Source organism: Diadema antillarum, unplaced genomic scaffold, assembly GCF_040938485.1.
Source record: "Diadema antillarum isolate AM-2024a unplaced genomic scaffold, OU_Dant_1.0 seq00000143_RagTag, whole genome shotgun sequence".
In the NCBI taxonomy this organism is placed as follows: domain Eukaryota; kingdom Metazoa; phylum Echinodermata; class Echinoidea; order Diadematoida; family Diadematidae; genus Diadema; species Diadema antillarum.
The window spans coordinates 391,506-406,347 of record NW_027271219.1 but is presented as its reverse complement, the minus strand read 5'-3'; the positions used below and the strand labels follow the sequence as shown (position 1 = coordinate 406,347).

The following is a 14,842-nucleotide window of genomic DNA, read 5'->3' as shown; positions in this document are numbered from 1 at the left end:
GATGAATTTTTTTTTTTTGGGGGGGGGAGGGAGGAATTCAAGTGTTTAATTTGAAATGATATTAAAATTTTTATTTCGATACAAAATTATATTAGCTCCAATGATGGTTAGGCATCGTTGCATCCACTTTCAACTGACTTTACCGGTTTCCCCTCTGTCCGCTCACTGAATAATGGTGCCCTATTTTTCCCTTTCTTTGCAGAAAACAACTCTCTTATCGCAGAGCGGAATTCTGGATAACGAACAGTGTAGATAATCGGGTTTGCGCAGGAGTTTAAGAAGGAAAGGACGACTAACCCGTTGTCTAATGGGCTATACAAGTACGAGTCGGGGAGCAATCCTAGGTTGTAAAAGAAGTATGAACACTGCGATGGAGCCCAACACACGATGAAGACGAGAACCACGATGAACAGCATCTGTAAGACGCGTTTCCTGGCTGTTAAATGTCTAGCTGATGGGTTCGATGCAAACTCTTGATTGCCTTCTTTCATACGGAACAACATAGACTGGCGGTGCAGGGCGTGGGCAGTCATTGCCTGCATGGTGAGTGATAACAATGCCGGTATGACAAACACCACTGGAAATAAAATTATTCCAGTGAGCATTTGGACAGATTTTGAAGAGAATACCGAAGTGCAATGACTTGTGAGGTTATCAACTTTTGCGACTTCAAATTCCAAAGAAGTGATCAGGAACCCGACGATCCAATTCGCTACGATTACGAAGACGACCCTCTTCCGAGTTACCAAATACTTGAAATGGAAAGGATAAGCCACCGCGATGTACCTTTCTACAGCTATAGCTGTTAGGGTGAATATGGACGCATTGAATGACACCCACCGGAGCATAGTGGTGTACACAACTTTACAGTACAATTGCCCAAGAAATGACGAAGGAACCGTAAGTGGCACCGGATGTGGTATCATGAAAACGGATGCAAGAAGATCCGCCGCAGCTAGTGCACAAATCAAAATATCTGTGGACCGACTGAGCTCTCTTCGGGTGAAAAGGACGATGATCACCAGGGAATTGCCCACAATACCCAGCATGGCGATAATCATCTGAAGTATCAACCACCATGACCACACAGTGTGTTGCCAGGACCAACTGGAAAACGTGCGGACAGTAAAGTAATCAGATCCAAAGCCGTCAGCGGGAGGCGACACAGAGTCCAGAAATACTGTTTTTAGAGATGCAACTGATTTTACTTCGGAGGGCGTGGTCCAGCCGCCACGGCTGCTCCCGAGGTCGTCTTCAGGTGTCTGCGTTGTTGCTTCTTTGTCAAACACAGTCACACCATGTGGTTCGATGTGGATTGTTTTCAACAACATGCCATCCGCTTTGCTATCGGTTGCAGGTGAGGTGTTGAAATTAATCGGACTGCCTTCCCCTCTTTCCAAGCATAAAAGCAGCATTATCAGTCGAATGCTTCTAAATGTCGCAAAGGTAGACAATGCCATAGTTTCTGTCTATCCTGAAAAAAGAAACAAACATTAAAATTTTCAAATACATGATATTCTTGGGGTAAAACTTTTAAAGAAACATCTTTACTGATTTGTTCTCGTGATGAAATTTACCTAAACCGGGAGGGCTCTCCTTCTGACAAGGGAATGTGAAATATTTCTCGGACAGAATGATCTTATAATAAAGCGTCCAACTTGTTGAGGCTCAAACTATCAAAAATTCATTTGAAAAGACGATGAAATGATTTGAATTGATATACGTGCATGTTGACTACACAGGCACGAAAAGGTGACGATTTCGCCATATAAAAAGTCAGACAGCGGAAGATTTCTAAATATCGACTTCACGGAAGGTGTCCATTCGACAAAATTCCAATAGCAATATTTTGGGTTGTCGTTGTTGTTGTTTTTTTATACCAAGAGGCAGGTAATACGTACCAATATCTAAGATCATTCTTAAATCATCGTTACACTGGAGGCATGGCTAAGTTATATATACATGTATACGTACACTTTGCAGAAAAGAAGAAAAATGATACTCACTTAAAAACATTTGTGAACTTCACTTGTGTTCAACTTCTTCACTGCTGTTGAAAAGCGATCTATCGTGCGAGTGAAAAAAAAGGTCCTTTCCGCACTTGATTTCGCAGAAATATTCCTGCAACAGTGAAGCTAAAGCTGCCTAACTCCCAGATTATCAATGGGAAATGTCAAATGGCTCATGGTCAACCTGCGCATGCGTCAAAAAGTAGCCAATGATGTGATTTATTGCAAAGTTGTGGTATAAGAGAGAGAGAGAGAAGGAATGAAAGCTGAAACGCAATCCAGTACTTTTCATCAATAGTGTCACGTTTATCAATGCTCTGTATTATTATAATTTTGTGGGTTATATTCATAAAGACACTTCATCCATATATCTGTCTCTTTCAGGTTTGAATAGAGAAGTTTATACATGTACTCATATGGCTAGATATGTATTGACATGTCTTCCAACATAAGCAGTAACCTATAAAAAGTAGAGAAAATTGAAGAACTTTCGTTAAGCGTTGATTATAATTTCATTACATTATCAAATACATGCTGTTGTTGAGCAAAAGGTAATATCCCCTGGCTATGCAAAATAACAACAAAACAAATATCACTGAAAGTTCATAATACGAGTAAATATTTTGTGCAATTTCACATACAGAATAGTTCAGTAGGTAAATGAATAAATATGATTTGGTCAGAAGTATTTTAGTGTCTTTCAGACGTTTTTGATGATAGCGGAGTAAGAATGTTGATCCCCCCCCCCCCCTCCTTTTTCCCCTTTTTTGATGATGATGGTGACTTGATAGTTCGAGGTGGTGTGCATGCATGAGTGTGGAAAAGAATGATGGAAAAGCACTAGACAGCCAATTGTTGATCTAGTAACCGGTCCGTGTTTCTTAATTGTGTGATGTGAGGGATTTTATTTTTCTGCTTGCCCATACACACGATAATTAATGGGATAACATTTTCCTTCATTCATAATTATGCGCAATTCCTTTCTTTTATTTTTGACTGGAGATAAGGTACAAAAAAAAAAATATTTCTTTCTATGTAGATATATTATCCATTTGTCTATCAAAAAGTTGATGCTTAGTCACAAAGTCAATGTTTTACCGTCGTTTCTCCATCTATCCTATGTGTCTATCTATTTATCTATCTATCTATCTATCTGTTTATCTATCTGTAATTGAATTTTGGTCCGATAATAAGAGTCTAAAGTATCCATCATCGCTTTGAAGGTCTCTCTGTCTTCACTTTTCTCAGGTACTTGATTTTTATTCCATGAGGCTCAATAGCGCATGCTTATTCTTTGTGGCACAAAGATTTTTTTTTCATAACAGTAGAGAAGAATGGTTTTGAGGGACAAGATTTCAGTGCAAGAGGAGGAAAGTAGGTATATGAGTAACATCAAATCCCTTTGATTGTGATTTCTAAAAAATATTGAAACCATTAATTGGCGCTTGAAGGGAGAGAGCAAAACCACATCCTAATAGAGTGAAAATAGGAAGACAAGTTATCGATTGTAGATGAAACCACAATAATGAAATCTTTAAATCGAGGGAAAGACGACGTATTGGGCGGTGAGTCACCCTTCCCTGTACGACAGAAGCTTTTTTTTTTTGTCGATTTAGTTTTGCTTTCTTCTACGAGATCACAGGAGCGATTTTGGCTCATAATCATTCATGTTTCTTGGAACAAGGTTGGGAATTTGCAGTCATCTTTTCTGAAGAGAACATCCATTGCATATTAACCTGATGTATTAAAGAATATCGGCTTAGGTATTTTGTTTTGTTTTGTCGATTTTGTTTTCTTTTGTTTCAATTCGAAATAACGTAATTTTACTTCACTTTCTTTTCTGATTTAGTTTCTTAATTGATTTATTTTTTCCTTTTTCTACGAGATTACAGGATGCAATTAAAACTTATAGTTATTACTTTTTGTATTAGCAATGGCTGGGAATTTTCAATCATCTGTTGTGAAGAGAAAACCAATTGCCTATCGACAAGGAGACATTCTGCCGTTGTAAATCTTAAACTATTGAAGACTTATTTTCATCGGCTTTATTGTTGTGTTTTGTCGTGTGTTTTTTTAAATTCCTATCAAGGGTGTTAATTCACTATAATGTAATTAAACTGCACTTCCATGATCAAAAACGAACACAAATTACACGCGCACGCGCACACACATACACACACACACACACACACACACACACACACATATTTATAATGCGAATAATACATGCACATGTACATGTGACCCTGCATCACAAAATGACCAAAATCCAAAATCCAGACATGGATTTTTCGTTACGGATTGATCGACGCCTTAGAATTATGTATAACTTTACAAATGGACTTTCTTACTCTACCTTTATACTGGAGAGAAAGAAGAAACTCACCCTGAAAAGGTGAAGAAAATGGCTTTGAAGTTTACCGTCTATTCAAGTGCTGTGTTGTGGGTCTATAGGAGGGCGGTGATTTGGCTCAGTTGGTAGAGGACCCGGGTTCAATTCCACCGCCCATATTGGGCAATGTAAATTATCTTGTCCCCTCTAGTATAAGAAACAAACACTTTTTCCTTCGGATAGGACATAAAATAGAGTTCCCGTGCATGAGAAAGTCACAACTTCTACGCGTAACGCTCACTCAGTCATTTATCGTGTAGAGCAGGATGCATGACCCGTGGAAGTGTTCCTGCCTCACGTCCAGCTGGACCCTATGTAATGGGAGACCAGCTAGTGCGGAATACTTCTGAATATGGGCTATCCATCCGTCTTATCAAATGGAGAAATGAGACAAAACGAGCACGTTCTTGTCGAAACTATTAGTGCGATGATGCTACTATTATGAAAGTAGTTATTAGTCATGAATAGAACTTCGTTTCATTTCATTTCATTTCATTCATTTATTGTCCATAAGTGGAAACTGTTCATGAATCAATTGGCACAAATAACTACAAATAAATAGAGCACACATTTCAAAATGAAACAGAGAAGATAATATAACAACACACGTGTCATTAATTCATATGTAAATAACACAGAGCACTCAATAACAAAAGAAACTACCATCCACGACATCAAAAATTGCACCTGTTTCTTCTGAATTAAATTCATATGCATAGGCCTGGTTTTATAATAAGTATGGAGCAATGTATCCAACACTACAATGTATTTGCCGTATACCTGTATACCATTGTATCTTGTGTATTTATGTTTACAAAAATATGCAAATCTGCATGGTATGAATATTTTAGTGGGATCTTTGTATTATGTATTTGTATATACCTTAGAAAAGGAATTCCTGTTGTTGCTCGTGATCACATGTACGTTTTCTTTGAAATTGTCGCAAATATGTTCTGTTAATGTATTGTATATTAATTTTCTTTGTTTATTCAATGGAAATGGAAATAAAAAATGAACTAAGTTGAACTAATATAATGTGTTTCATGCATATAGAATGTATCTCGTAATAATGTTCAATTTCAGTTCAATCTGATATTCCTTTCATTGAGGTTGCCTTGGAGATAAACATCCTGTTTTTTGGTCCTATCCACTGCTGTAGCACATGTTGGAGAGATTACGCCCTTATCTAAAATCCGTATTTGAGTCTCCATTCTCAGTAAACACTTTCTAACAGTGTGTTTTTCTTGCATTATCTCGATAGATCTTAAGCTGAAAGTCTAATTATAGCATATCTGCTCTTACCTAAGAATCCATGTCATGTGACTTCTTGTCGTCTTGCGATGACGGGCCACATTTATGACTTTCATATACCAACTTTTTAAGCAGTTGTTATCTATTCAAACGTTATTAGCCTTGAACAGTGTTGAAAGTGAATTGTGTGTAAAGGGCTATAAGACAATAATACGGGACCTCTAAGACATATTTTACTATATTAACTTTAGAAAAAAAAAAACGTGTTCTTTAGAAACGTTAACAAACCCACAATTTTCCATTCGTTTTTAATAGTTTTTTTTTCTTTTTTATTTATTTTTTATTCTAGATAATGCAGAAGAGTTGCTCTATCAAAAATATAAAGATAGAGAAAACTTAAAGATGCTTAACAATTTTACCAGGTCTTCGTGTATATCTAAAAAAAAAAGAAAAAAAGCTAATGAATTGTCTGCAGATCTTTAGAAAACCAAGTACATTCATTTCAGTAATACCAAACTGAAATACAACTGAAAGCATTGTGCTTTTTTGTGGGAGGATGTAATTACTAACAACGGAAGAAATTGTCTTCGAGGCTACAGATAGTCAGTATCTGAAGAACAACTTCACGTTACAATGTATTCAAAGGAGAATGAATCCCAAAAATACATGTTCAGTGAACAAATGGAACAATATTAGGAGAATTCATCAATGAGCGTTTGAAGAAAATAGGACAATTCGTTCAAAAGCTGTGAATTTTTAAAGGTTTTTGTGATGAGACCGTTGCATTAGAAGACTATACACACTATGGATCGTGATGTCACATATGTAATACCATATAAGGGAAATATTAAAAAATGAACTTTTTTGACTTTTCTTGCATAATGAATAAGCACTGTAGACTTACCTCTTTCAGAGAGCAGGAGGAATAACATTAACATTGACATATGTCAATCAGAGGTCCATGGAATGTGTATTTTTCATATGAAATGATATTTGTGGAATGAAGATTCGACTTCTAGAGACCTATGGATACACTCTTGGCACCGACAGCTTTCTATCAGCTTTCGTGGTAGGTAATCACGTGGTAATGGTCTGAGGAGGGCGTGCCGATGTCGTCATTGTCTTTCTGTTTGTCAAGAACGGCAAGATTCTCGGTATGCTCAAGAACGTTTTCCTTATCTTTTAGACTTGGAAGGTGAGGGTGAAAGTGAGCGATAAAGTTAAATCTAAACAAATAAACCAATTCAATATAAGCCATTGCTAAACGTGATTTGATGATTTGAAACAAAGCTCCTTTATTCACTCTCTGTATTACGTGCATACAATCCATATATACCGACGCTGCTATTGTATTCTAATTTTTATGTTATAACTGCTTTCACAGAAGTAACCGTTAAATACCATTGTAAACATCGATTGCAGTATCTTTAAAATTCTCGTAGTATAGGCATTGAACATGTTATACTACCTGTAGGCACTACCACACACACACGGACTCACACACTTCATCATATGATATTTCTTTTTTTTTGCATGCACACACAAACACGCAATCAAACAATACATTTAAGTTCATCGTCCTTAAGACTGACGTATAAACACAGTATTCCCTTGTATGTGCAATATCACAATTTTCATCATCAGAGACTTGAGTAATAAACGCAAAGACTCTAGGAGCCTTTTTCTCTGGGGAATATCCCCGTTTGCTTTAACGTGTAAAAAAAAATGGCTGTAGTATTGCAGATACTTTTTCTTTACCTTCATCAACCACTTTGTCACGACATAGCATGTTAAAAGTCAGGAGCTTTACCCTTTTCTTCAGTCAACGAAATGGCAGTCCATCGGGGTAAGTTCCAAAGCTCGTGGACGAAGGCAAGCCGTGATTAATTTTCTTAATGTGCTAATTAATATCCGCTAAAAATCTGCATGGAAAACCTCTCAATAGATGCAGAGATCTGCATCTCAAGCACTGTGTACGTGACTAAGTAATTACATAGTAATAGAACTGTGCAGTATCTATTCGTTATCATTCCGACAAAATAGTGTAACGAAAGATTTGTACTAAGAAGAAGGCGACTTCTGAGTTGTAGAACCTAACGTTTCTCCAGTAAAGAAGTTTACCACATTATAAAGTCTCTTGTCTCTTGTGTCTATCAAAACGTTTGACATCGCCATTCGGTGCACTGATAAATTGACAAGGCAGGTCTGCATTTAATAAAAACTCCACGTAAGAAACTACTGCGATGGAACGATCAAATTAAGTTGAAATTTTGCACATTTTTTTTAAGGACACTCTATTCATTACATACTATAGATCAGTTTCTAATGAAAACGCATCATCTTTCAAAAGTTATTAGAGTCGGAAAAAATGTAAAGAGCTTTTAAGAAATGAAATAGAATTTCTATGACAAAATCTCGCAAATACACAGAAAGGAACAAATTTGTTGTATAATCATAACATAATGACAATTTCCCGTAAAATTTTTTATAAAATAAGGGAGACTTGCTCTTTTGAAAATCATAACAAAGCTGGAAATTGACTGCGTTGGTCAATTTCGCATCTTTAGAAGTCCACATGTAAAATCGGATTTCTTTTTTTAATGCACAGTTTCGTTATGAATGAAAACCAAGTAAGATTTTAACATTAAAACTGAAGGAAACAATGAAACACATCAAGTGCGCTGGCGACTAAAAGTTGACATTTCTAGAATTGCCTTATTGCGTACGTGCGATCATGCATTGTACCAGGCCTGCGGTTTACGAGAGAAAAAAAAATGACAATTTTTGTAATGACTTTTAGTCCAATTTTGGCCAGGATCGAGTCATAGGCATGTGATGAAGATGGGATAACTTTGATTTCACAAGGAGGGGACAATCACCCTTTTATACGTTGAAAAAAAAATTATTGCTGTATTAGTTTTTGTTTGCTGTTATTAGTTCATATTACTGCCATGTTGTTTTCATAACAATTAACATGGTATTCTATATTGACTAAATTTTCCTTTGTGATGGGAGTAAATGAAATTCGATATAGGCCTGCGAGCTGACAGAAATGTGACTGTTTGAAGTACATCGCGGTTTTAATTGTATTGATGATCTTCTTTTTTTCGGGGGGGGATTAAATGTTTATTCTACATAATACTACAACTTTATTTCTATACATAAATTATATTGCACCCCAATGACGACTAGGCATCATTGCATCCAAATTCAACAGACTTTACCGGTTTCCCCTCTGTCCGCTCACTGAACAAGGGTGCCGTAGTTTTCCCTTTCTTTGCAGAAAACAGCTCTCTTATCGCCGCGCGGAATTCTGGGTAACGAACGGTGTAGATAATAGGGTTTGCACAGGAGTTCAAGAAGGAGAGGACGACTAACCCGTTGTCTAATGGGCTATACAAGTATGAAACTGGGAGCAATCCTAGGTTAAAGACGAAGTAGGCACACTGTGATGGTGCCCAGCACACAATGAAGACGAGCACCACGATGAAGAGCATCTGTAAGACGCGTTTTCTGGCTGCTAAATGCCTAGCCGACGGGTTCGATCCACCCTCCTGATTGCCCTCTTTACGGAACACCCGGGATTGGCGATGCAGGGCGTGGGCCGTCATTGCCTGCATGGTAAGTGACAACAAGGTGGGTATAACGAAGAGCATTAAGAACAAAATCGTTCCGATGAGCATTTGGACTTCTGCAGAAGGGAACACCGTAGCGCAGTATTTCGTAGAGCCATCAATTCTTACGACTTTGAATAAAAAAGACGTGACTACAAATCCAAGGATCCAACTCGCTACGATTACGACGACGACCCTCCTCCGAGTTACCAAATGCTTGAAATGGAAAGGATAGGCCACCGCAATGTACCTTTCCACAGCGATGGCTGTTAGGGTAAATATGGACGCATCGAACGATACCCATCGGAACATTGAGGTGTACACAACTTTACAATACAACTGTCCAAGAACTGACGAAGGAACCGTAAGTGGCACTGGATGTGGTAACATGAAGACGGATGCTAGAAGGTCCGCTGCAGCTAGTGCACCAATCAGGGTATCTGTGGAACGACTGAGCTGTCTTCGGGTGAAAAGGACGATGATCACCAGGGAATTGCCCACAATACCCAGCATGGCGGTGAACATCTGAATGATCAACCACCAGGACCATACTACTGCCTGCCAATCCCACCCAGACGACATCTTGACTTTACGAATGATGTTAGACCGAAATTCATCACTGGAATTCGCCGCAGAATCCTGAAATCTTAAAGATGACAAATGTGCTCCAGAGGTCGCGGTCCAGAGATCTCTCTTCCCAAAGTTTTCTCCAGGGTTCTTTGTTGTAGCTTCTGTTCCAAACGCTGTAACATCATATAGCTCGGTTTGGATGGTTTTCAACAGCATGCTTTCTGTTCCTTTATCGGTCGCAGGCGAGGCGGGGAATGAAGAAGGACTGCTTCCGCCTCTTCCCAAGTAAGAAAACAGCATTACTAGTCGAATGCTTGTAAATGTAATAGAAGCGGGCATTGCCATACTCTGTTTATGTCCTGGAAAAACAGACAAATTTTATAATTTTGATAATACTATCACTGGGGAAATAAGTTGTAAAATAAATACTTATCCATTTACGAATATATCTCACAACATATCAAGCAGGAAGATTCTCCGTCATTACAAAGGCAACTAAATCTCTCAAGATTTTCCCTTGATGGCATTATTTAAAACAAGAACTTTATTGAACAACGGTGATTCTTTACAGAAAGAAGGGTGTTTTTTTTGGGGGGGGGCATATCAAAATTCAGATAAGTTAAGATTTGTTTTCATAGGTGACTTTTTAACAAAATGATGCTGATAGATATTAGTGTTTTTAACTTTTTGCAACGCCCTATGAAAAACGGTTGGTTTCGTTCCTGTCATGCCACTCCAGACGATTTGGTCATGGAAAACTTGTTGGTATTTGCACAGAAATTCCTGACGGTAAGCGTTGAAAGCACACATGAAATTGGAGTAATAACTGAAAGTAATCCCAGATCAATTTGTTATTTTTCCTTTATATTCGACATTTGTTCCGTAAAATTACATGTACGAATACACACATAATGGGTGGGAGAAAAGAAATTGTCATACTCACTTAAACGAGACTTGTGATCAGTTCCTTTATTTGCTGTTGGCATAACACTAGTCTGTGCTACACTGCTTACGCAACGTATACATCAGTTTCTTAGGTTGGTTGATATTATACAGAAATACGTCTACACGAGTGCAGCCACAGGTATTTTAAAACTGTGAGACCATCTTGCCAGTTATGAATCTGCGCATGTGTAATAAAGATAGCCAATAAAGTATCCGGTTGAAATGACCAATCTTTCTCTCTCTCTCTCTCTCTCTCTCTCTCTCTCTCTTAAGGTAGTGAATAAGATAGAGTGAGTTTGAAAGATAGAAAGAATATTTTTACGTTAGGCCTAATGTGCCTTGTTTCTTCTGCGCTTTATATCTTTTTTTCTTTAGGGTTGCGAAGTCCATGAATATGTTTTTTCTCATGTTTAAAGAAAGCTGTACCTCTTTGCATGATTTTACATCATGCACAACAAACAGTAAATATAAACTACAGCAACCAAGAGCCTGATATAAAAATTGTAGCAAGTTGGTCAAATACCTGGGTAGCGTGCATAAGGAAGATTTGGTGGTCCGATGTAATGAGTCAATCTCCATTCACTGCCTGCTGGAGTTTTCATCAGATATCTGTTCATCTTGTGTTCAAATCGTCTTTCCTAACATTGTCTGTATAGTTCCATGGGTCTAATGTGTATAGAACCTGAAGTCTGCCTCTACACCGTTTTAAGAAAAAAAGAAGAAACATTTTCTTACTATTCCTCCCTCATACGCTATCATAATCTTACTGTCATATTAAAACTATAATATAGTCTCTAACATGTGCTTCAATTATTATTGCTATAAAACTGTTAATAGGTATTCTTGTAGGATCGTTTTTAGTTTTTCTTTAATGTGCCTGTGTTTATTCTCACTGTGATTCATTTCAAATGTCGTTAACTTCTGTCATTTAGGTTTTGATGTATCAATTACAATTCGTATTATGGATAATTTCAAGACAATTGCAGAAGGGTGCATTTGATCTTAAGAAAAGCACGCTGTCATTTTATTGTACCTGTTATATTTGAATACTTTTTTTTACTCTTTTTATAAATGATTTCATTATTGAATAAAACGTATGAAGTATGTATGAATTGAAATACTGTACAACCCTTTGTGCAAATGGTCTATATACACATATTCTTTTTTTCATGCACACTCATCCTATTTTAAACGCACAAACACCCATGATCACAATTAATGTCAACCACATTCATACACCATAATTATGACGAGCTTCTTTCCAAAAAGCGCTAGATCCATAATTTTCCAATGGATTTAGCGCTTTATATATATATATATATATATATATATATATATCGACAATTAGCATGGCCTTTAATTCTTTTCAAGTTTTATCAAATCACTTCGATTTGTGATGTGTTTCTTTCTTCATTTTTGGTCTCACGATACGCATTTGGAGCTCCTTAATACACATGTCAAATAGTCGTTAATATATTTTATTGTGATTTATCATTCTGTTTTTTTTACTATTTTCAAATTTTTAAATTTAAATGTCGCCCGACAACAAGTGAAATTTAATGATTTTGGAGGCCTAACTAAATGAGCCACGATGCACCACAAGAAAAAAAAATATCATGTTGAGCCTACATATGTAGCATGTATGTGTGTTCAGTTGTGTCATTGTGTTTAATAAATTACATGTGTGTTCACACATTTGACTTTATGATATAATACAGCGGCCATTTTTCTCCTTTTAATCATGCCACTGCCTTGACTCAAAACATTTGAAACATTTATATTGGGCCTATGAGAGAGTCCTTTTTAGTATTTAAAGTCACCTTGTTGTCTGTTCTTCTCTCAAGCCTCCTTCTATATACCTTTTTTTCTGGCTTTTTTCTGCCATACTATACAGAGGTATCGTGGACTTAATGGGGGTGGGGTAAGGTTTTGAGGATACGATGCAAAGCAAGACGACGAAAAGGTAAACAAATTTCATCATAAACCTTTCAAAGTATTGCACTTTCTTTACAAAATACTGAAATCATCCAACGGCGGTGAAATAGAGAGAACAGATCACGACTTTGAAAAGGAACAGACGTGAAGACAAGTTATCGATTGATGTTGGAGCAACAATAGGCGAACGGAAATGGGGGAAGAACGAATGAAAAAATAGCGAATGAGACATTCAAATCGATTAGCAGGGGGGAAGGATGGTTGAGGAGGAGGGTCAGTCGTTGCCTATGCCGATACGACAGAAGTAAAATCTTAATGTTCATGTATATTTGTTTTCTTCTACAAGATCATAGGATCGATGAAAGATTTTAAGCTCACAATGCCGTGCATCTCCGATAACATTTCAGAAAGAATATTCTGTTGTTATTGTACTGTCAGTAATATGTGAACAATAGGGCTTTTTGCCATGTCTAATCTATCTTGGAGCGGTTAGATCAATTGAAGAATATTTCTGTAGCTCTAGGAGAAAAAGTAGGAAAATTAAGTGATTCATATTATGTTGGGGGTTTTGCTGCCAAAGAGTTATCTTTTATTTAACGGAATAATGTCATTTCGCAGCGTCATTACGGCCCTTTCAAGGTCGCAAATAACAGTAAATAAAGAAACAGAAGCTCTCAAAGTTTTTTCTTTCATTTTGCCATTTTTTCCGAGATATATCATTAAATGATATATCTACTAAATTTTATTAAAGTTTAAATACCCGTATTACAATCATAATGCATCCACACTTGTTTGTACAATTTTCTTTAGAAGAACATGTTCATTGTTACTGCTACACTCCATATTTTTTTTTTTTTACATAAACCACGAAACTTAAAATATCTACAATCGTTTCATGGTATCAGCATAAAGGATGTCATTCTAAAGAATCAATGCAATTAAATTTGACAATTTATTTACATTGAGAGCGTAAGGGAAATGTGGGTTATCTACCTTAGACAGTGTTGGATATTGCAACAGTTTTTTTATATGAAACATGTGGGTGTAACATTTCTATTGCTTATACATGTATATCTTTCAGGTGCATACAATAATAGAAAAAATATATATTTTCTATCAAAATGAAGGTTTTTCTTTGCAAAAACCGATAAGTTCATATTTGCCAAATGGAGATATTTGCGATGAAATGGCAAGAAAAATAAAGAGAATAATAAGACAATTTTTGCTTCCTTTGGCCATAACTTCAAAGATATACCTTTATATGTAGTGACCAATATATCATTTCAAAGGTATTTATACCTTATGATAAAGACCGTACTTCAAAATCTTCAAAAATGGACTTATCGGTTTTTGCGAACTCTTCAAATATAGAGAAAAAAGAGACACAGTGTCTTATCATTATGACGATTATTAAAGCAATGTGATAAAAACAGAAATACTCAAAGTGGTATCTGAATCACAGACCTGACAGTAAAATACTCATGAAATAATCGTATTTTCACCATTTTCCTTACTTTATTTCCATTAATTGTACACTTGTACCTTTTTTAAATTCTTTTTATCATTCCAACCAAAAGCAGGTATGCGGGTATATATGAAGAGTTTGTTTGCAAAAACTGAGAAGTCCATATTTGCCAAATGCAGATATTTGCGATTAAAGGTCAAGAAAAATAAAGAGAATAATAAGAAAATCTTTGCTTCTTTTGACTATAACTTCAAAAATGTACCTCTGTATGTAGTAAACAATATATCATTTAAAAGGTATTACTCTGTACTTTATGACAGAGACCGTACTTCAAAATCTTCAAAAATGGACTTATCGGTTTTTGCGAACAAACTCTTCATATATAGGCCTATATATATATATATATATATATATATATATATATGTGTGTGTGTGTGTGTGGGTGTGTGTGTGTGTACAGGTATGCCAAAAAAAAACAATAACGCAAAAGCGCCACATAAAGATAAGTTGTTGTTGTTGTTGTTGTTGTTGTTGTTTACATTTTATGTGGAGGGATCTAAGTACGAATATAATCACAATAGAGCAAAGATTGTAGTTCTAATACCTGTGTCCGTACACCTTTCTATTCCCTTATCTATCATAATGATTTACACCAACTTGG

General features: G+C 36.4%; 1 protein-coding gene across 1 annotated transcript; it reads right to left on the bottom strand.

The window, feature by feature from the left end:
* Window positions 1–8,840: 8,840 nt before the first annotated feature.
* Window positions 8,841–10,136, bottom strand: LOC139727692 (allatostatin-A receptor-like). The gene has a single exon (XM_071638672.1). The coding sequence runs from the start codon at window positions 10,134–10,136 to the stop codon at window positions 8,841–8,843; it is 1,296 nt and encodes a 431-aa protein (XP_071494773.1).
* Between the last annotated feature and the right edge of the window lie 4,706 nt (window positions 10,137–14,842).